Source organism: Oncorhynchus tshawytscha, linkage group LG20 (genome assembly GCF_018296145.1).
Source record: "Oncorhynchus tshawytscha isolate Ot180627B linkage group LG20, Otsh_v2.0, whole genome shotgun sequence".
NCBI classification, from domain to species: domain Eukaryota; kingdom Metazoa; phylum Chordata; class Actinopteri; order Salmoniformes; family Salmonidae; genus Oncorhynchus; species Oncorhynchus tshawytscha.
In genome coordinates, this window is record NC_056448.1 from 9497696 (window position 1) to 9518702 (window position 21007).

At 44.3% G+C, this 21007-nt stretch overlaps 1 protein-coding gene across 2 annotated transcripts in view; it reads left to right on the forward strand.

Annotated features, from left to right (window-relative positions):
- LOC112219752 (tetratricopeptide repeat protein 28-like) overlaps window positions 1–21007 on the forward strand; it is a 100452-nt gene that overhangs the window by 57622 nt on the left and 21823 nt on the right. For both annotated transcript variants that reach the window (XM_042302153.1, XM_042302154.1), the window contains exons 8-9: window positions 114–302; window positions 1990–2086. In XM_042302153.1, the coding sequence (XP_042158087.1) occupies window positions 114–302; window positions 1990–2086 (286 nt within the window). The remainder of the gene's footprint in view (window positions 1–113; window positions 303–1989; window positions 2087–21007) is intronic.

Sequence of the window (21007 nt, forward strand, 5' to 3'; positions counted from 1 at the left end):
AAGTAGATGTCCTAACAAACTTGCCAAGTTTGTTAACAAGAAATTTGTGGAGTGGTTGAAAAACGTATTTAAACTTCCGACTTCAACTGTATATACTCTGATGTGATCTGCAGACCCTGGGTAATGGTCCTGAGGAGGCGCGGGCGTACAGTAACCTGGGCAGTGCCCACCACAGCCAGAGAGACTTTGACAAGGCTGTGTCCTACCACACCCTGGTGCTGCAGCTGGCTCAGGAGCTGGAGGACAGGACTATACAGATGAGGGCTTACGCCGGCCTGGGACATGCTGCTCGCTGCATGCAGGTAGTAGACCACACACATACTGTACACACAAAGATATACACACCGGTGCTTGACCAGTGTGCCGTAACAGCACCTCAAGTTTAGCGGCGTAGCGGCTCCTATATAAAACAAAGTGGATTATCACCGGCCCGGATTCAGACATAGCTTCTAAAAACAAAAGGTTGATCAAAGTGTAATGAAGGCAGGATCTCCATTGGAATAGCAATTGAGAGTGGGCATTCATTTCCTGATTCCGCTTTGTTCAAGTTTATTTGCAGCTCTTCTGTGAATGTGGTGTATTGTGTTTTCCTTTTAAAATATATTATCAATCACTTAAAAATCTACATGTCAGCCGTGATCAGAATTAGGCCTACCGTTCTGCACATCTCTCTGTTGACTAACATTTACAGCTAATTATCTCACTAGTGAACTATTTATCTGTAAGCAATAATGTCTTTGACTCGTTGTCGCCTTTCCTCCGGCACTGTTGAGAAATAAATCTGACCATTATTGGAAAGCTGGGATTCCGCTCTATATTCTAAGAATAGCCTAATTGACAAATAACTGACATGCTGTGCATGATTCTCCCCTGAAACATGAATATTTTATGCTTATAAAAGGTTATAGATAAACATGTTAGTTACCATGCTTCGAAGTAACCCACCTTATCCGTTTCATACCTGATCCATTGAATGAGGGAATAATTGTATAAAAGACGTGTTTTTGGTTGTAGTGTTGCAATATTTTATATCAAGGTGTAACGCACTGACCATAGAGATCCTTTTAATTCTCTATTTGGTTAGGTCAGGGTGTGACTAGGGTGGGCAATCTAGGTTATCTATTTCTTTGTTTGGCCTGGTATAGTTCCCAATCAGAGGCAAGCTGTCTATCGTTGTCTCTGATTGGGGATCATACTTACGTAGCTTTTTTCCCACCTTAGTTTGTGGGATCTTGATTTTTGTATAGTTACTGCAGAACGTTACGGTCGTTTATATATATATATATATATATAGTTTTTTTTGGTGTTCATCTAATAAAGTAAGATGTACACTTACCACGCTGCACCTTGGTCTCCTCATTCCGACGACGAGCGTAACACTTGGGTGGCCAACAATTCTCCAGGAGAGATACTGGGTGTGCAGGCTATTGTTCGAGTCCAGCTCGAACACACCACATTGTAGCCTAAACACCAGCTGCTCAACAGGACCTTGATAGGCAGATCGTATGAGTTTATGGGCTGAATTAAAAGCCTGCACACCCATTAGCTCTCCAGATGGAGGGTTTTAGACATTAGCACCAACAGTGCATTTAGTCTACTTTGTGGGGGGTTAAGTGCCTTGATCAAGGGCACAACGGCAGGAGATAATAGGCCTACACGGGATCAGAAACCAGCAGCCTTCTAGCGTCAATACCACATTCACGCTGTCATTCTTATGGAGGATACATAGAGACGCCACCGGTTATTGGTCATGGAAATTTGGTTAAAAATCCATCTGTCAAAAACTTGTACAAACCCTTACGTGACTAATCAGAGGTCGCTTTCGCATAATGTCATTTGGAAATGTTTTGCGAACATAGTCTAATGGGACCGGCGTGAAAAAAAGACAGCTCCTGCACCTTTTTCATCCCAAGTCAAGTACTGATACACACACACACACACACACACACACACACACACACACACCATAACTATCCATATGTTCTCCAGGACTTGGAGAGGGCAGGCCAGTACCACCAGCAGCAGCTGGACATAGCGGAGGAGCTGCAGGACAGAGCTGCACAGGGACGAGCTTCATCCAACCTGGGTAAGACATGATGACGGTGTCCTACACTCTCTGGCTCTCTCTATTAGACAGTTATCTGTTTTGTGTTTCTCCCTTGGGATCAGAAGGTTGTGAATTGGACACCATCACAGATACAAGAGCTGTCCCCCAATAGCCTGACCAGTTAAATCGACCAGCAGCATTCAGGAGAGGCCAGGTCAATAGAATGAAGGACAATAGTATAGACATTTTACAGACAGTCCTGGGCAGTATAAACAGTTGTTCTGTGTTTATTATCTAGATACAGCATTGTTTTGTTAGTGGGGTTTGTCCAATTCCCCTCTCTAGCCCACAAACGCCTCACCTGCTTTCAGCCCAGGTGTGACAGCAGGACACCAGAGCTGTGTCCTATCACATGACTCCACTAGTGCTTCTCTGGCCAAACAACACTTATGTTTTATTAACGAGGTTTAGGGTTCCGCGACCATGATGATATTTGAGACTTTCTGAATCTGACCCCACTGCTGAGTGGACATTAACTTACCTACCTGTGTGGTGTGTGTGTGTGTTCTGAGTGTAGGACTGCTTACTTACTTGAGCACCATGGAGAGATCTATTTTTCTTAGTCTCTCTCTCACTGTTTCTGTCTCTCTTGCTGTTCTGTTCTTGCTTTAACGATTTAGCGCTTGTTCAACTAAACAGCAAGCTAAACTCTTAACCACACTACTTCCTCCAAGGAACAGGCATGTGTTGCAATTGGCAGGTTTAATAATGTGGAGAAGTGTGAAACAGTGGAGACACAGGGCATATGTAACAGAAATGGCTTAACTAGTTAAACGTAATACATTTACTGGCATTGATAACATTAACAGGTTGGCTAAACATACAAACATATCAGTCAGAAAGGTTAGCTAAGTGGCTAACTGAAAAACCACTCGAAAGAACATGCTAACTAGCTAGCAAAAATGCTAATAACCTGTCAACGTGTATAGAGTGGTAACCTTGGTTAAACGCCCACCTCAGAGGAAGTTGCCTCACCTATAGAGAGAAATAGTAATCCCGTATTTTTGTAGGCACTAACTCAGCCATGGTTCGTTGAACAAAGCCTATGGGAAAATTCATGGATTTTTATTTATGCTGAAAATAAGGTCTGTGGTAAACACCTCGAAGACTGACGCCAGAGAGGAAGAGGCGAAGCGAGGGGCAATTGGGGCAAAAATCTGTCTTCTCCAGCAGGTGGCGGTGTTTTATTTATTTCGCTCACCAAGCGAGGAGTTTTTGTATGGAGGTCAATGAGAGAATGTCAAATAAATTTGTACTGATATAAGTAGGACACGTGACATCCCGGCAACTTTGAGAAAAAAACACGTTATATTGAAGTTGTCTCGAGATGGCTATGCATATATATGACATATGGCTAGTAGCATAGCATCTCTCTCCATTGAATACAGGCGGTTGACAAAAACAACCCTCATCGAATATTTTTTAAAGTATTAAAATAATTAGATGTATCCACCAATCCGTAGAGAGGAAGAGGCTGGAGCTTGCCATTCTGCTCTGTGGACAACGACCATTGTTAGGGTGGAGACATACAATAGCAGTCAAAAGTCTGGACACACCTTCTCATTCCAGGATTTTCCTTTATTTTTAATATTTTCTAGTAACAGACACATCTCAACATCAACTGTTCAGAGGAGACTGTGTGAATCAGGCCTTCATGGTCGAATTTCTGCAAAGAAACCACTACTAAATGACACCAATAAGAAAAAGAGACTTGCTTGAGCCAAGAAACATCAGCAATGGACACTAATCAAATCAAAATCAAATCAAATTTTATTTGTCACATACACATGGTTAGCAGATGTTAATGCGAGTGTAGCGAAATGCTTGTGCTTCTAGTTCCGACAATGCAGTAATAACGAGCAAGTAATCTAACTAACAATTCCAAAAAAAACTACTGTCATACACAGTGTAAGGGGATAAAGAATATGTACATAAGGATATATGAATGAGTGATGGTACAGAGCAGCATAGGCAAGATACAGTAGATGAGTACAGTATATACATATGAGATAAGTATGTAAACCAAGTGGCATAGTTAAAGTGGCTAGTGATACATGTATTACATAAGGATGCAGTCGATGATATAGAGTACAGTATCAACGTATGCATATGAGATGAACAATGTAGGGTAAGTAACATTATATAAGGTAGCATTGTTTAAAGTGGCTAGTGATATATTTACATCATTTCCATCGATTCCCATGATTAAAGTGGCTGGAGTAGAGTCAGTGTCATTGACAGTGTGTTGGCAGTAGCCACTCAATGTTAGTGGTGGCTGTTTAACAGTCTGATGGCCTTGAGATAGAAGCTGTTTTTCAGTCTCTCGGTCCCAGCTTTGATGCACCTGTACTGACCTCGCCTTCTGGATGGCAGCGGGGTGAACAGGCAGTGGCTCGGGTGGTTGATGTCCTTGATGATCTTTATGGCCTTCCTGTAGCATCGGGTGGTGTAGGTGTCCTGGAGGGCAGGTAGTTTGCCCCGGTGATGCGTTGTGCAGACCTCACTACCCTCTGGAGAGCCTTACGGTTGAGGGCGGTGCAGTTGCCATACCAGGCGGTGATACAGCCCGCCAGGATGCTCTCGATTGTGCATCTGTAGAAGTTTGTGAGTGCTTTTGGTGACAAGCCGAATTTCTTCAGCCTCCTGAGGTTGAAGAGGCGCTGCTGCGCCTTCCTCACGATGCTGTCTGTGTGAGTGGACCAATTCAGTTTGTCTGTGTGGAGTCTAGTGTCCAAGTCCAAATTTGAGATTTTTGGTACGAGCTGCCGTGTGTTTGTGAGACGCAGAGTAGGTAAACGGATGATTTCCGCATGTGTGGTTCCCACTGTGAAGCATGGAGGAGGTGGTGTGGGGGTGCTTTGCTGGTGACACTGTCTGTGATTTATTTTTAATTCAAGGCACACTTAACCAGCATGGCTAAAACAGCATTCTGCAGCGATACGCCATCCCATCTAGTTTGCGCTTAGTGGGACTCATTTGTTTTTCAAGAGGACAATGACCCAAAACACACCTCCAGCCGTGCCCTTAGAGCATGCGCAGACCAGCTGGCCGGTGTGTTTACGGACATATTCAATCAATCCCTATACCAGTCTGCTGTTCCCACATGCTTCAAGAGGGCCACCATTGTTCCTGTTCCCAAGAAAGCTAAGGTAACTGAGCTAAACGACTACCGCCCCCGTAGCACTCACTTCCGTCATCATGAAGTGCTTTGAGAGACTAGTCAAGGACCATATCACCTCCACCCTACCTGACACCCTAGACCCACTCCAATTTGTTTTCCGCCCAAATAGGTCCACAGACGATGCAATCTCAACCACACTGCACACTGCCCTAACCCATCTGGACAAGAGGAATACCTATGTGAGAATGCTGTTCATCGACTACAGCTCGGCATTCAACACCATAGTACCCTCCAAGCTCGTCATCAAGCTCGAGACCCTGGGTCTCGACCCCGCCCTGTGCAACTGGGTACTGGACTTCCTGACGGGCCGCCCCCAGGTAGTGAGGGTAGGCAACAACATCTCCACCCCGCTGATCCTCAACACTGGGGCCCCACAAGGGTGCGTTCTGAGCCCTCTCCTGTACTCCCTGTTCACCCACGACTGCGTGGCCACGCACGCCTCCAACTCAATCATCAAGTTTGCGGACGACACAACAGTGGTAGGCTTGATTACCAACAACGACAAGACGGCCTACAGGGAGGAGGTGAGGGCCCTCGGAGTGTGGTGTCAGGAAAATAACCTCACACTCAACGTCAACAAAACTAAGGAGATGATTGTGGACTTCAGGAAACAGCAGAGGGAACACCCCCCTATCCACATCGATGGAACAGTAGTGGAGAGGGTAGCAAGTTTTAAGTTCCTCGGCATACACATCACAGACAAACTGAATTGGTCCACTCACACAGACAGCATCGTGAAGAAGGCGCAGCAGCGCCTCTTCAACCTCAGGAGGCTGAAGAAATTCGGCTTGTCACCAAAAGCACTCACAAACTTCTACAGATGCACAATCGAGAGACTGTTAAACAGCCACCACTAACATTGAGTGGCTGCTGCCAACACACTGACACTGACACTGACTCAACTCCAGCCACTTTAATAATGGGAATTGATGGGAAATGATGTAAATATATCACTAGCCACTTTAAACAATGCTACCTTATATAATGTTACTTACCCTACATTCATCTCATATGCATACGTATATACTGTACTCTATATCATCGACTGCATCCTTATGTAATACATGTATCACTAGCCACTTTAACTATGCCACTTTGTTTACATACTCATCTCATATGTATATACTGTACTCGATACCATCTACTGTATCTTGCCTATGCTGCTCTGTACCATCACTCATTCATATATCCTTATGTACATATTCTTTATCCCCTTACACTGTGTATAAGACAGTAGTTTTGGAATTGTTAGTTAGATTACTTGTTGGTTATTACTGCATTGTCGGAACTAGAAGCACAAGCATTTCGCTACACTCGCATTAACATCTGCTAACCATGTGTATGTGACAAATAAAATTTGATTTGATTTTATTTAAGGGCTATTTGACCACAGAGAGTGATGGAGTGTTGCATCAGATGACCTGGCCTCCACAATCACCCGATCTCAACTCAATTGAGATAGTTTGGGAGGAGTTGTACCACAGAGTGAAGGAAAAGCAGCCAACAAGTGCTCAGCATGTGGGAACTCCTTCATGACAATTGGAAAAGCATTCCTCGTGAAGCTGGTTGAGAGAATGCCAAGAGTGTGCAAAGCTGTCATCAAGGCAAAGGGTGGCTACTTTGAAGAATCTAAAATATATTTTGATTTGTTTAACCCTTTTTTGGTTACTTCATGATTCCATATGTGATATTTCATAGTTTTGATGTCTTCATTATTATTCTACAATGTAGAAAATAGTAAAAAAAAGAAAGAAAGAAAAACCCTTGAATGAGTACATGTCGGTGTGTCCAAACTTTTGACTGGTACTGTATATATCCAAATCTCTGCTGACGCAGGCTACTAAAGGTGTCCACATGCTTTCCAGCTGAAAGATTTTGGAATAATTTGTGTATATGATGACATTTTGTGATGTTTGTTCATTTTGGACTTCAGTAAGTTTTTTGGGATGTTCAGGCACACAGAAACATTTCGAGGCAAGCCGAAGTCGGTAGCCGAAGTATACGCCCATTCATCGGTGATTGGTCAACAGTAGGGATTCTTCAGTCTGTTGTCATTCAACGAAAGACTACTCGCTCTCATGAAAATGTTTTCATTGAGAAATACTGTTTGGTGTAAAATTGAGCAATTTAAGATCTCCTCTGCAAAAATGTAAAAAATTAATGGCAGATTTCTTGAGGTATCTTTAATTCTGACTATTTTGAGTAAGTGTATACTGGCTAGGGCGTTTCAAAATGGAAAAAGAGTACTATTGCCACTTTTTCTCGTTTTTCAAAAGCGGTCTTTTAAAGCTGCAATATGTAACTTTTTGGGCGACCAGACCAAATTCACATAGAAATAGATCTGTCATTCTCATTGAAAGCAAGTCTAAAGAAGCGGTAAATCTGTCCTATATGCGCTATTTCTATGCTTCCCATTCTTAAGTTTAATTTTTGCATCTTTTACTACCAATATTATTGGTTATGGAAAATATATTTCACAGCGGATTAGATGGTACAATGATTCTCTACACTATACATTCTTGTTTTGCCACAAACTGAAATTAGACAAACTATTACAATTTTGGCAACCAGGAAATGGTGGAGCGATTTCTGAATAGTGCAGCTTTAAGGGAGTGCAAGCACACTCGTTCGGGTCACCGAGACACCAGCCGAACTGAAGCAAGCTGACGCCTTTATGTATATTCAGGATTTGGGTGTGGGAACATTGTGGTGATTTCCACATGTTGCAGAGAAATAACAACAAATAAGGCACCAACTGAAAGCTGTCAATGTAACTAGCTAGCATGCTATCCGTAGCTAGCTAATGCGCCATTTCAGTTAAGAAATTGTAAATTAGGTGAAAATAATTATTGTCAAGAGATGAGTCTCAGGTAAACGAGTTGTTGACATGATGAGGGTTGACGTTTATCAGACTCTCAAAACCATTCATCTTGAGTGGAGAGGGGGTTGTAAAATGCAATCATATCACACAATTTTACTATTTATAAAATGGTCATATATTGTTTTCATTCAGACTATCTAAAAAATAAGTGAAATTGGACAAAGTATCCAATGGATTATGATAATTTGCTGGTAAAAAAAAGTGGAGATGTAAAAATATTAGTTTGCACCCCCTATTTTAATTTGCTCCATGGCTCAAACAGCCAAGTGTAGGCTATAGCGAGAGACGGAAGAGGACACCACAGTTTTTTTCTGGTTCAATGAAAGTCAATGAACTAAGTAAACCAGACCCAGCTGATATTGCATTGGTGTCTTTGGGAGACCCACCGCGTTAAGGAGACCGGAACTCACACATATTTGCAATGGTAAATGGCCTGAGTGAACTATCGTCATTCATCAACCATCTTTGAGGTAGCCAAATACACTACAGCCATGTACACCACCAAAATATGTGGACGCCTGCTCGTCGAACATCTCATTCCAAAATCATGGCCATTAATATGGAGTTGGAGTTACCTTTCACTGGAACTCCCTTGACCCGAACCATAAACAACCCAGACCATTATTCCTCCTCCACCAAACTTAGCACTATGCATTAGTCAGGTAGCATTTGTCCATCGGACTGCCAGATGGTGAAGCGTGATTCATCATGCCAGAGAGCGTGTTTCCACTGCCCCAGAGTCCAATGGCGGCGAGCTTTACACCACTCCAGCCGACATTTGGCATTCCGCATGGTGATCTTAGGCTTGTGTGCGGCTGCTCGTCCATGGAACCCATTTCATTAAGCTCCCGACTAACAGTTCTTGGGCTGACATTACTTCCAGAAGCAGTTTGGAACTCGGTAGTGAATGTTACAACCGAGGACAGACCATTTTATTTACGTACTATGCGCTTCAGCACTCGGCAGTCCCATTGTGTGAGCTTGTGTGGCCCACCACCACTTCACGTTAACAGCACTTGCAGTTGACCATGACAGCTCTAGCAGGGCAGAAATTTGACGAACTGACTTGTTGTAAAGGTGGCTTCTCATGATGGTGCCACGTTGGTGCCACGTCTTCAGACAATGTTTGTTTATGGAGATTTATGGCAGTGTGCTCGATTTTATGCAATGGGTGTGGCTGAAATAGCCAAATCCACTAAGTTGAAGGCATGTCCACATACTTTTGTATATATAGTGTATTATCTGTTATATTGCTCAGCTCAGTCGTGACTCACGAACTTTGCAGGTGTTTCTGATGAATAAATAATGCCATGCTGGTGAGTGGTACCCTTAAAATAAAACCCAGCTCTGAAAAGAAACGTAGGCTGAAAAGAATTTGCACATCATCTCATAGGAAAAGACACACAAGACTCACGGAAACGTCCGAAGTCACACATTCGGATTTGGCACTTCTAGCCCAAATATATCAAAGCCTACTTTGACTAAAACAATGACATATTGACTTACATCTTTGTGTTTCTCTGTTATGTCAGTCACTGACAGTCACTCAATTAACCCATGTCAGCTAAAACATTTTACATTGATAAGTTCGTCTAGCGGCCAGCTTTCTAGACTTGTAGTAATCATGGTCGAATTACCGACCGAGGGCCACCATTGATTTTGTTAGTCACTCTCACTCAGATATATCAAAAACTGCAAACATTTCTCTTCACCCTATGGCAAAATTTGTAGATTTGCATGAAATTAGTTAGAATATTGCAAAATCTTCTCTCCGCCCCATGGTAAAATGTGTAGATTTGCAGCAAACTTGCTTTAACTGCAACATGTTCTCTACACCCAATGGCAAAATGTGTAGAATTGCAGGAAATGAACTCTAAAATGTAAAAACTGCCGAGGCGATGCGATTCCACTCCGTTGTTGACGTCCCCGTTGAAATGCATGACATCCGGCGCAACGTGATGGAGTGCTTAGGGATAATGTGAACTAGGCTTAAAGGGCAACTCCGCCACTTTTCAACCTCAGTTTTATTATCTCCCACACAATACCAGTGTCAACATACAGTATGTGAAAAAGTTTTGTAAAAAACAATATAAAGTTTAAAAGTTCAACCATCAAAAGTTACATCTTAAAAAGTGATTTTCAAACACTATGAGATTTCCGGGGATGTGGGGAGCAAGAAAATACCCTCCCCTGGGCTAGAAACTCGTTGCAGATTTTGAAAATCACCGTTTTTTACTTTGACCCTACCCTGTCATGTCAGAGAAGCATTTTTTACTTTACCTTTTAAACCACAGATCATTGAAAAGCGCTGTTTTCGCATATAATGAGTGTACAAAACATTAGGAATCCCTTCATAATATTGAGATACACTCCCTTTTGCCTTCCGACAAGCTTCAATTCGTCTACAAGGTGTCGAAAGCGTTCCACAAGGATGCTGGCCAATGTTGACTCCAATGCTTCCCACAGTTGTTTCAAGTTGGCCGGATGTCCTTTGGGTTGGTGACCTTTCCTAATACACATGGGAAACTGTTGAGCATGAAAAACCTGGCAGCGTTTTTCAACCTACTACCATAACCTGTTCAAACCTAAATATTTTCTCTTGCCCATTCACCCTCTGAATGGCACACACACAATCCTTGTCTCAATGATTAAAAATTCTTCTTTAACCTGTCTCCTCCCCTTTATCTACACTGATTGAAGTGGATTTAACAGGTGACATTAATAAGGGATCCATAGCTTTCACCTGGATTCACCTAGTCAGTCTGTCATGGAAAAGGCAGGTATTCCTAATGTCTTGAACACTCAGTGTATGTAGATACTACTTTGGTGCTGGAGATTTTGAATATGGGTCGAAAAGTGGCGAAATTTTCCTTCAACGCCTGCCTCAGACCACTCATTTTTTGCCCTTCCGCGTCTCACTTTCAACACAGAAGATCTTCGCTAAACATAGAAGTTCACCTCCGCTAAAACAGTGTTTATTTGTAGTCAACTTCAAATACAAAGTTGCCAATGTCTTTGCAATTATTGCAAACAAGCAAAGAATAAAGAGATGCTTTAAATTAAAACCGAGATGAATACATACAGCAGGGGTACTCAACTCTTACCCTACAGATGCAGGAATGCCAACATGCAGGAACGCCCCGAATTGCGGGCCGCAATTACACCCTTCTCCTTAGCGAACGTTCTCTCTGCATGGTGTTTTGGGAAATGCATGTTAGATCTTCATCCGTTGTAAAAAAAAAAATATGCATCATGTAACGGATTTCCTCCTCTTCGTCTGAGGAGGAGTAAGGATCGGACCAAAACGCAGCGTGGTAAGTGTCCATATTGATTTATTCAAAACAACAACTGAACACTGGAACAAAATAATAAACGTGAAATACACAAAACCGAAAAAGTACCGTGTGGCCCAAACACTCACACGGAAACAAACACCCACAAACCAAAAGTGAAACCCAGGCTACCTAAGTATGATTCTCAATCAGAGACAACTAACGACACCTGCCTCTGATTGAGAACCATACTAGGCCGAACACAAAAACCAACATAGAAAAACAAACAGACTGCCCACCCCAACTCATGCCCTGACCATACAAAAACAAAGAAACTAAGGTCAGAACGTGACACATCATTAAAAATACACTTTTAAGCCTAATTTCCATAGCTATCGAGAAACCGGGCCCAGAGCTCTCTGTCACGCTTCATTGTGACCTGAAATTGGCCAGGGGCCAAACACTTTTGGGCTCTTGTATTGGAATTATATTGAATTCTGCTTATACAACCACGCTATACATCAATAAAGATAAAGTTCAAATGCTGAGACTCATTGAGTGTTTTGGAAATCTGTAGCCTACCTCTACTACGCTGTTTCAGCACAATGGACAATGCCCTACAGCTAGGCCATTTCGGTAATAAATATAGTCTACAAGATAAATAAGCTGTTTGTAACAGGTGAATTGCCTTATGTGAATGCAGCCATACACAGAGCTGTCTTACCAAAACAATGCAAACTAAATGCTGAAAGTAGTAGCCTAGTTATTCATGCATGCAAACAAAAATAATGAATACCAGTTTGGTTTAGAATACTGTCACAACTACGAATGTGAATGAATGCGAATGGAACAAAACAGCAGTACCACTTAGTAGACAAAATATCAGATTGGTAAAGGCATGACAATCTATATTTAGGCTAGTTATATTAACAGTAAACAAATGCAGTAAATGGCGCCGGGGGGGGATGGCTGCCGTTTTACGGGCTCCTAACCAACTGTGCTATTTTGTTTGTAACTTATTTTGTACATAAAGTTGCTGCCGTTACTTATGACCGAAAAGAGCTTAAGGACATCAGAACAGCGATTACTGGACAAAGATTTTTTCTTTAATAAGTCTGACGTGATGCATACACTGCTTTCCAGAAACCAGGCCCAAATCCCTTTCATTCGCGTGAAGAAAAGGCGGAGATACAGAGGGAGAAGGTCGGGGTACCTTGTGATGATTCGTAAGCGAGTGGGGAAATAGCCACTACCATCGGTTCTATTGGCCAACGTGCAATCACTGGAAAACAAACTCCATGATCTATGATCGAAATGGACATTAACAACTAATATCTTATGTTTAACCGAGTCGTGGCTGAACGACGACACGGATAATATAGAGCTTGCTGGGTTTTCCATGCATCGGCAGGACAGAGCAGCTACGTCTGTTAAGACAAGGGGCGGGGGTGTGTGTCTACAGTATTTGTCAATAACAGCTGGTGCGCAATGTCTAATATTAAAGAAGTCTTCAGGTTTTGTCTCACCTGAGGTAGAGTACCTCATGATAAGCTGTAGACCACACTATCTACAGGTCAACATTCACAGACCACACTATCTACCAAGAGAGTTCTCATCTATATTATACGTATCTGTCTATTTATCATCACAAACCGAAGCTGCCACTAAGACCGCACTCAACAAGCTGTATAAGGTCATATGCATGCATGAGAGCACCAGCTGTTCCAGATGACTGTGTGATCATGCTCTCCATAGCCAATGTGAGCAAGACCTTTAAACAGGTCAACATTCACAAGGCCGCAGGGACAGACGGATTATCAGGGCATTGACTCAGAGCATGCATGGACCAACTGGCAAGTGTCTTCACTGACATTTTCAAGCTCTCCCTGACCGAATCTGTAATACCTACATGTTTCTAGCAGACCACCATAGTCCTTGTGCGAAGGTCACCGCCCTGTGGCACTCACGTCGGTAGCCTTGAAGTGCTTTGAAAGGCTGGTCATGGCTCACGTCAACACCATCATCCCAGAAACCTAAACCAACTCCAATTTGCATTCCGCCCCAACAGATCCACAGATGACACAATCTCAATTGCACTCCACACGGCCCTTTCCCACCTGGACAAAAGGACACCTATGTGTGAATGCTGTTCATTGACTACAGCTCAGTGTTCAACACTATAGTGCCCACTAAGCTAAGGACACCTCCCTCTGCAACTGGATCCTGGACTTCCTGATGGGCCACCCCCCCAGATGGTAAGGGTAGGCAACAACACATCTGCGACACTGATCCTTAACACGGGGGCCTCTCAGGGGTGCATGCTTAACCACTTCCTGTACTCCCTGTTCACCCATGACTGCGACTCCAACACCATCATTAAGTTTGCTAAAGACACAATAGTGGTAGGCCTGATCACCGACAACTATGAGACAGCCTATAGGGTGGAGGTCAGAGACCTGGCAGTTTGCCAAACAGGCCCCCATTAACATTGACAGGGCTGTAGTGGAGCGGGTCGAAAGTTTCAAGTTCCTTGGTGTCCACATGACCAACAAACTATCATGGTCCAAACACACCAAGACAATCATGAAGAGGGCACGACAACACCTTTTTCCCCTCAGGAGACTGAAGAGATTTGGCATGGGTCCCCAGATCCTCAAAAAGTTCTACAGCTGAACCATCGAGAGCATCCTGACCGGTTGCATCATCGCCTGGTATGGCAACTGCTCGGTATCCGACCGTAAGGCGCTACAGAGGGTAGTGCGTATGGCCCAATACATCATTGGGGCCAAGCTTCCTGCCACCCAGGACCTATATACTAGGCGGTTTCAGAGGAAGGCCCAAAAAATTGTCACAGACTCCAGTCAGCCATGTTATAGACTGTTCTCTCTGCTACTGCATGGCAAGTGGTACCGGACCGCCAAGTCTAGGTCCAAAAGACTCCTTAACAGCTTCTACCCCCGAGCTATAAGACTGCGGAACAATTAATCAAATGGCCACCCGGACTATTTACATTGACCCTCCCCCTGGAATTAATTAAGCAGTACCAGCCTACTATAAGCAATATGCACAGTTCCATTTACAGCAACGAAAACCAATTGGCTACCAATAAAACGACAATAGAACGTAGCCTATTTATTTCTGTAATGAAACATCTCGATGTGTAGCTATACCCAGGGGCATCACTTGGGTTATTGCATTGGAATTGTATTGAATTCTGCTTATATCATGCTATACCACAACAAACATACAAGTAAAAGAAACACTTTTGACCAAGAAGTTGGAAATCTGTGAAATCTCACTGCACTCTATCAGCACCGTGGACAGCGCCCTACACACTAAGGCAAGATTTTGACACAAACCTACCAGCTAGATTGTTTCAATCTTACCTTTTCAAAAGAGCTGCAGCTTCCTTGATGCTCTGTGGAACTTCCTGAGTAATCGATCATTACATTCTCCCAGAAATCTTCTTGTAAGATCCCTGTCAAATGCCGGTTGGATTAGTAGAGCTTCCCTCGGGTGTAGCATGCTACTTCTGTGCTGACTGAACGGTCTAACTTGACCAGACTTTCCTGGTGAACATGGCAAACAGCCACACTGTTCAGTCTCTTCTGTGTCATTGATGTTCTGAGACATATTTTCAGTCTTCTCAGGGCACTGAAGCTTCTCTCAGCCTCAGCAGAGGATGCAGGAACAGCAAGAAAGTCTCACTGAGGTTTCTACTTGCTTTGAAGAGACTTCTCACTTTTGCTTCCATGTTCTTGATGATATTGACCCTCTGCAAGCAGGTGTATCACGCCCTGGCAATAGAGAGGCTTTTTATTCTCTATTTTGGTTAGGCCAGGGTGTGACTAGGGTGGACGTTCTATGTTATTTTTTCTATGTTTTTGTATTTCTTTGTTTTTGGCCGGGTATGGTTCTCAATCAGGGACAGCTGTCTGTAGTTGTCTCTGATTGAGAACCATACTTAGGTAGCCTGTTTTCCCACTCTTGTTTGTGGGTAGTTATTTTCTGGTTAGCACCTGTCAGAACTGTTCGTTTATTGTTTTGATGGTTTTGTTTGTGTATTCATTTTTGATTAAAAGTATTATGGATACCTACCACGCTGCACTTTGGTCCTCCTCTCCTTCTTCCACCAACGAAAATTGTTACAAGGAAATAATCTTCTTGACAACATCACTGAGCGTCGCTGATTACTTTTAGATTTGAGCAGGGTGCTCCTGCCTCAGCAGCTTCACCCGGTCACTTGACGGGCCATAGCCCGGTTCAACCCAAACCACCTTAATTGGTTTAAAGGGGTTTTCAGGGGGAGGGTATGTGGCTGAGCCCTGGTAATTTCCTTGTAAATCTCACATTTATTATTGGGGCAGGTCGTTCTTTACGTTTGAACATTTCACATACAGACACACACTACAGGTTCAGTGGTCAATGGCCCAACAAATTGTGGAAACACACGCACACACACACACTGGATCAGACCGACAGACAGTCTCCCTCGCTGTCTCTCTCCTCCACTCATCACATGTTCATAGAGCCATCCATAAAAATATTTGATTGAGACAGGTGGGTGTCCACCACAAAGTGCTGCATGTCAGTGCCACTGACACGGCCTGCAACGAAAACATGCGGACTCTCCTTCACTGCAGCCGAGGTGAGTAAGACATTTAAACGTGTTAACCCTCGCAAGGCTGCAGGCCCAGACGGCATACCCAGCCGCGCCCTCAGAGCATGCGCAGACCAGCTGGCCGGTGTGTTTACGGACATATTCAATCAATCCCTATACCAGTCTGCTGTTCCCACATGCTTCAAGAGGGCCACCATTGTTCCTGTTCCCAAGAAAGCTAAGGTAACTGAGCTAAACGACTACCGCCCCGTAGCACTCACTTCCGTCATCATGAAGTGCTTTGAGAGACTAGTCAAGGACCATATCACCTCCACCCTACCTGACACCCTAGACCCACTCCAATTTGCTTACCGCCCAAATAGGTCCACAGACGATGCAATCTCAACCACACTGCACACTGCCCTAACCCATCTGGAAAAGAGGAATACCTATGTGAGAATGCTGTTCATCGACTACAGCTCGGCATTCAACACCATAGTACCCTCCAAGCTCGTCATCAAGCTCGAGACCCTGGGTCTCGACCCCGCCCTGTGCAACTGGGTACTGGACTTCCTGACGGGCCGCCCCCAGGTGGTGAGGGTAGGCAACAACATCTCCAACCCGCTGATCCTCAACACTGGGGCCCCACAAGGGTGCGTTCTGAGCCCTCTCCTGTACTCCCTGTTCACCCACGACTGCGTGGCCACGCACGCCTCCAACTCAATCATCAAGTTTGCGGACGACACAACAGTGGTAGGCTTGATTAGCAACAACGACGAGACGGCCTACAGGGAGGAGGTGAGGGCCCTCGGAGTGTGGTGTCAGGAAAATAACCTCACACTCAACGTCAACAAAACTAAGGAGATGATTGTGGACTTCAGGAAACAGCAGAGGGAACACCCCCCTATCCACATAGATGGAACAGTAGTGGAGAGGGTAGCAAGTTTTAAGTTCCTCGGCATACACATCACAGACAAACTGAATTGGTCCACTCACACAGACAGCATCGTGAAGAAGGCGCAGCAGCGCCTCTTCAACCTCAGGAGGCTGAAGAAATTCGGCTTGTCACCAAAAGCACTCACAAACTTCTACAGATGCACAATCGAGAGCATCCTGGCGGGCTGTATCACCGCCTGGTATGGCAACTGCTCCGCCCACAACCGTAAGGCTCTCCAGAGGGTAGTGAGGTCTGCACAACGCATCACCGGGGGCAAACTACCTGCCCTCCAGGACACCTACACCACCCGATGTTACAGGAAGGCCATAAAGATCATCAAGGACATCAACCACCCGAGCCACTGCCTGTTCACCCCGCTATCATCCAGAAGGCGAGGTCAGTACAGGTGCATCAAAGCTGGGACCGAGAGACTGAAAAACAGCTTCTATCTCAAGGCCATCAGACTGTTAAACAGCCACCACTAACATTGAGTGGCTGCTGCCAACACACTGACACTGACACTGACTCAACTCCAGCCACTTTAATAATGGGAATTGATGGGAAATGATGTAAATATATCACTAGCCACTTTAAACAATGCTACCTTATATAATGTTACTTAACCTACATTATTCATCTCATATGCATACGTATATACTGTACTCTATATCATCGACTGCATCCTTATGTAATACATGTATCACTAGCCACTTTAACTATGCCACTTTGTTTACATACTCATCTCATATGTATATACTGTACTCGATACCATCTACTGTATTTGCCTATGCTGCTCTGTACAATCACTCATTCATATATCCTTATGTACATATTCTTTATCCCCTTACACTGTGTATAAGACAGTAGTTTTGGAATTGTTAGTTAGATTACTTGTTGGTTATTACTGCATTGTCGGAACTAGAAGCACAAGCATTTCGCTACACTCGCATTAACATCTGCTAACCATGTGTATGTGACAAATAAAATTTGATTTGATTTGATGTCAAGATAACACTCGCATGTCTTGATCAATGAGAGAAGATTTGAAATAGACAGGATTGTGGCGCACACCCCCTGAAACTAGACATAGATGTTTAGAAGACATTGGTTGTCTTCCAAGTCGGGAATAAAGAGAGTTTCAACAGTGGTGGAAAAAGTACCCAATTGTCATACTTGAGTAAAAGTAAAGATACCTTAAAAGTAAAAGTGAAAGTCACCCAGTAAAATACTACTTGAGTAAAAGTCTAAAAGTATTTGATTTTAAATATACTTAAAGTATCAAAAGTAAATGAAATTTAAAAAATATACTTAAAGTATTGAAGTAAAAGTATAAATCTTTTCAAATTCCATATATATTGCAAAGTCGATGGCACAACTTTCTTGTTTTTTAAATGTACGTATAATCGGGCACACTCCAACACTTAGACATCATTCACAAATGAAGCATTTGTGTTTAGTGAGTCCGCCAAATCAGAGGCAGTAGGGATGAGCAGGGCTGTTCTTTTGATAAGTGCATGAATTGGACCATTTTCCTGTCCTGTTAAGAATTCAAAATGTAACGAGTACTTTTGGGTGTCAAGGAAATGTATGGAGTAAAAGTACATCCTTTTCTTTAGGAATGTAGTGGAGTAAAATTAAAAGTTGTCAAATATATAAATAGTAAAGTAAAGTACAGATAACCCAAAAAACGACTTAAGTAGTACTTTAAAGCAGCTTTACTTAAGTACTTTACACCACTGAGTATCGACAAGTTAAGGTTGGTTGAAAATACTCTGTGCTATGCAAAACAGTCCCTAACCTGTAACGGCTAATGAAACATCACATTAGTCCGTTATAATCCGCTAGCTAAGGTTGCTGGTCGCTACTGAATTGTAATGTGATAGCTATGTGATGCTCCAAATCACAGATATGGCTTAGCTACTGTAAAGTATAGCAAATAACTTTTCAACTAACCTGTTCCTGACGATATTTTTCTTTGTTCTCGATACAGGGAAAATGTGTATCTAATAAATGTCCAGTTGCAGGTGGTTCTACAAAAACAAGAGACAATTATTAAAGATATTAAGTCCATGTTTTGTACCGCACTTGGAGGTTCCTCGCCATCTTAGGTTCTGCACATTATTATGATTACATTGTTTTGGTTTTTAACCTTTATTTAACTAGTCAGGTCTGTTAAAAACAAATTCTTATTCACAATGATGGCCTACACCGGCCAAACCCGGACGACACTGGGCCAATTGTGCGCCGCCCAGTATCTTTGCAGGATCTAGTGGTTTCTAAGGTTTTTGATAGAACCACCTGCAACTGGACATTTATAAGATACACTTTTTCCCCGTATCGAGAACAAAGAAAATATCGCCAGTGTCACGCTCGTTATAATAAGTGGACCAAAGTGCAGCGCGATCTGGGTTCCACATCTTTTTATTACTAATTGAAACTCACAGCAAAACAAAACAATGAATCTCAAATGAAACGTGAAGCTAACAATAGTACTAACAGGCAACTATCTATAGTCAAGATCCCACCACAACACAAAGGGGAAATGGCTGCCTAAATATGATCCCCAATCAGAGACAACGATAAACAGCTGCCTCTGATTGGGAACCATACCAGGCCAACATAGAAATATAAATCACCTAGATGGCCCACCCTAGTCACACCCCGACCTAATCAACATAGAGAATAAAAAGCTCTCTATGGTCAGGGGGCGTAACAGTATACCCCCCCAAAGGTGCGGACTCCGACCACAAAACCTGACTCAATAGGCGAGGGTCCGGGTGGGCATCTACCGTTGGGGGCGGCTCCGGTGCAGGGCGAAGTATCCACTCCGCTCAGGGATACTTAATCTTCATCTTCAATGGTGACTCTGGTGCGGGGATCATCGCCAAATGCTCCGGACCGTGGATCGTCGCCGGGGGCTCTGGACCGTGGATTGTCGCCGGAGGAACCGGACCATGGATCGTCGCCGGGGGCACTGGACCGTAGATCGTCGCCAGGGGCTCCGGACCGTGAACCCTCGCAGTAGGCTCTGGACTGGGAACCCCCGCAGGAGGCTCTGGACCAGGAACCCCCGCTGGAGGCTCTGGACCGCAGACCGTCGCTGGAGGCTCTGGACCGCAGACCGTCGCTGGAGGCTCTGGACCGCAGACCGTTGCTGGAGGCTCTGGCCCACAGACTGTCGCCAGAAGCTCTGGACTGGGAACTGTCGTCGGAAGCTCTGGACTAGGAACTGTCGCCGGAAGCTTGGTGCGTGGGGCCGGCACTGGTGGTACCGGGATGGTGACACACACCTCAGCACGAGCGCGAGGAGCAGGCACAGGACGTACTGGACTGTGGAGGCGCACAGGAGGCCTGATGCGTGGGACCGGCACAGGTGGCACCGGGCTGGTGACACGCACCTCAGGGCGAGTGCGGGGAGGAGGCACAGGACGTACTGGACTGGGGACACGCACTCCAAGGAGAGTACGAGGAGCAGGAACAGGACGCACCTGACTGGGAAGATGCACTTGAGGGAGAGTGCAAGGAGCAGGCACAGGACGCACAGGGCTGTGGAGACGTACTGGAGACCTGGTGCGTATAGCCGGCATCAATGGTACCGGAACTTTAACACACTTCTCACGGCAAGTGCGAGGAGCTAGTACAGGACATACTGGGTTGTGAAGGTGCATTGGAGACATGGTGCATATAGCCGGCATCAATTGTTCCGGAACTTTAACACACTTCTCATGACGAGTACGTGGAGCTGACTCAGGTGGCACCAAACTGACAACACTTACTCCAAATCCGTGCATCCTCCACCAACTCAACAACTCTCCCATTTCTCTCTTCTCCAAATTCTCCTTCTTATCCCACACCGGCTCTGGCCCACTTCTTGGCTCCGCCGACCGCTCCATGTGCCTCCCCCCAAAAAAATTATTGGCGTTTCTGTGGCCTTCCTCACCGACTTCGTCGCTGTCCCTCCTTCGCTGCTTCCGCCTGCTTCCATGGCAGGCTCTTCTCTCCCTCCATTTTGTCATCCCAAGTCCAGGA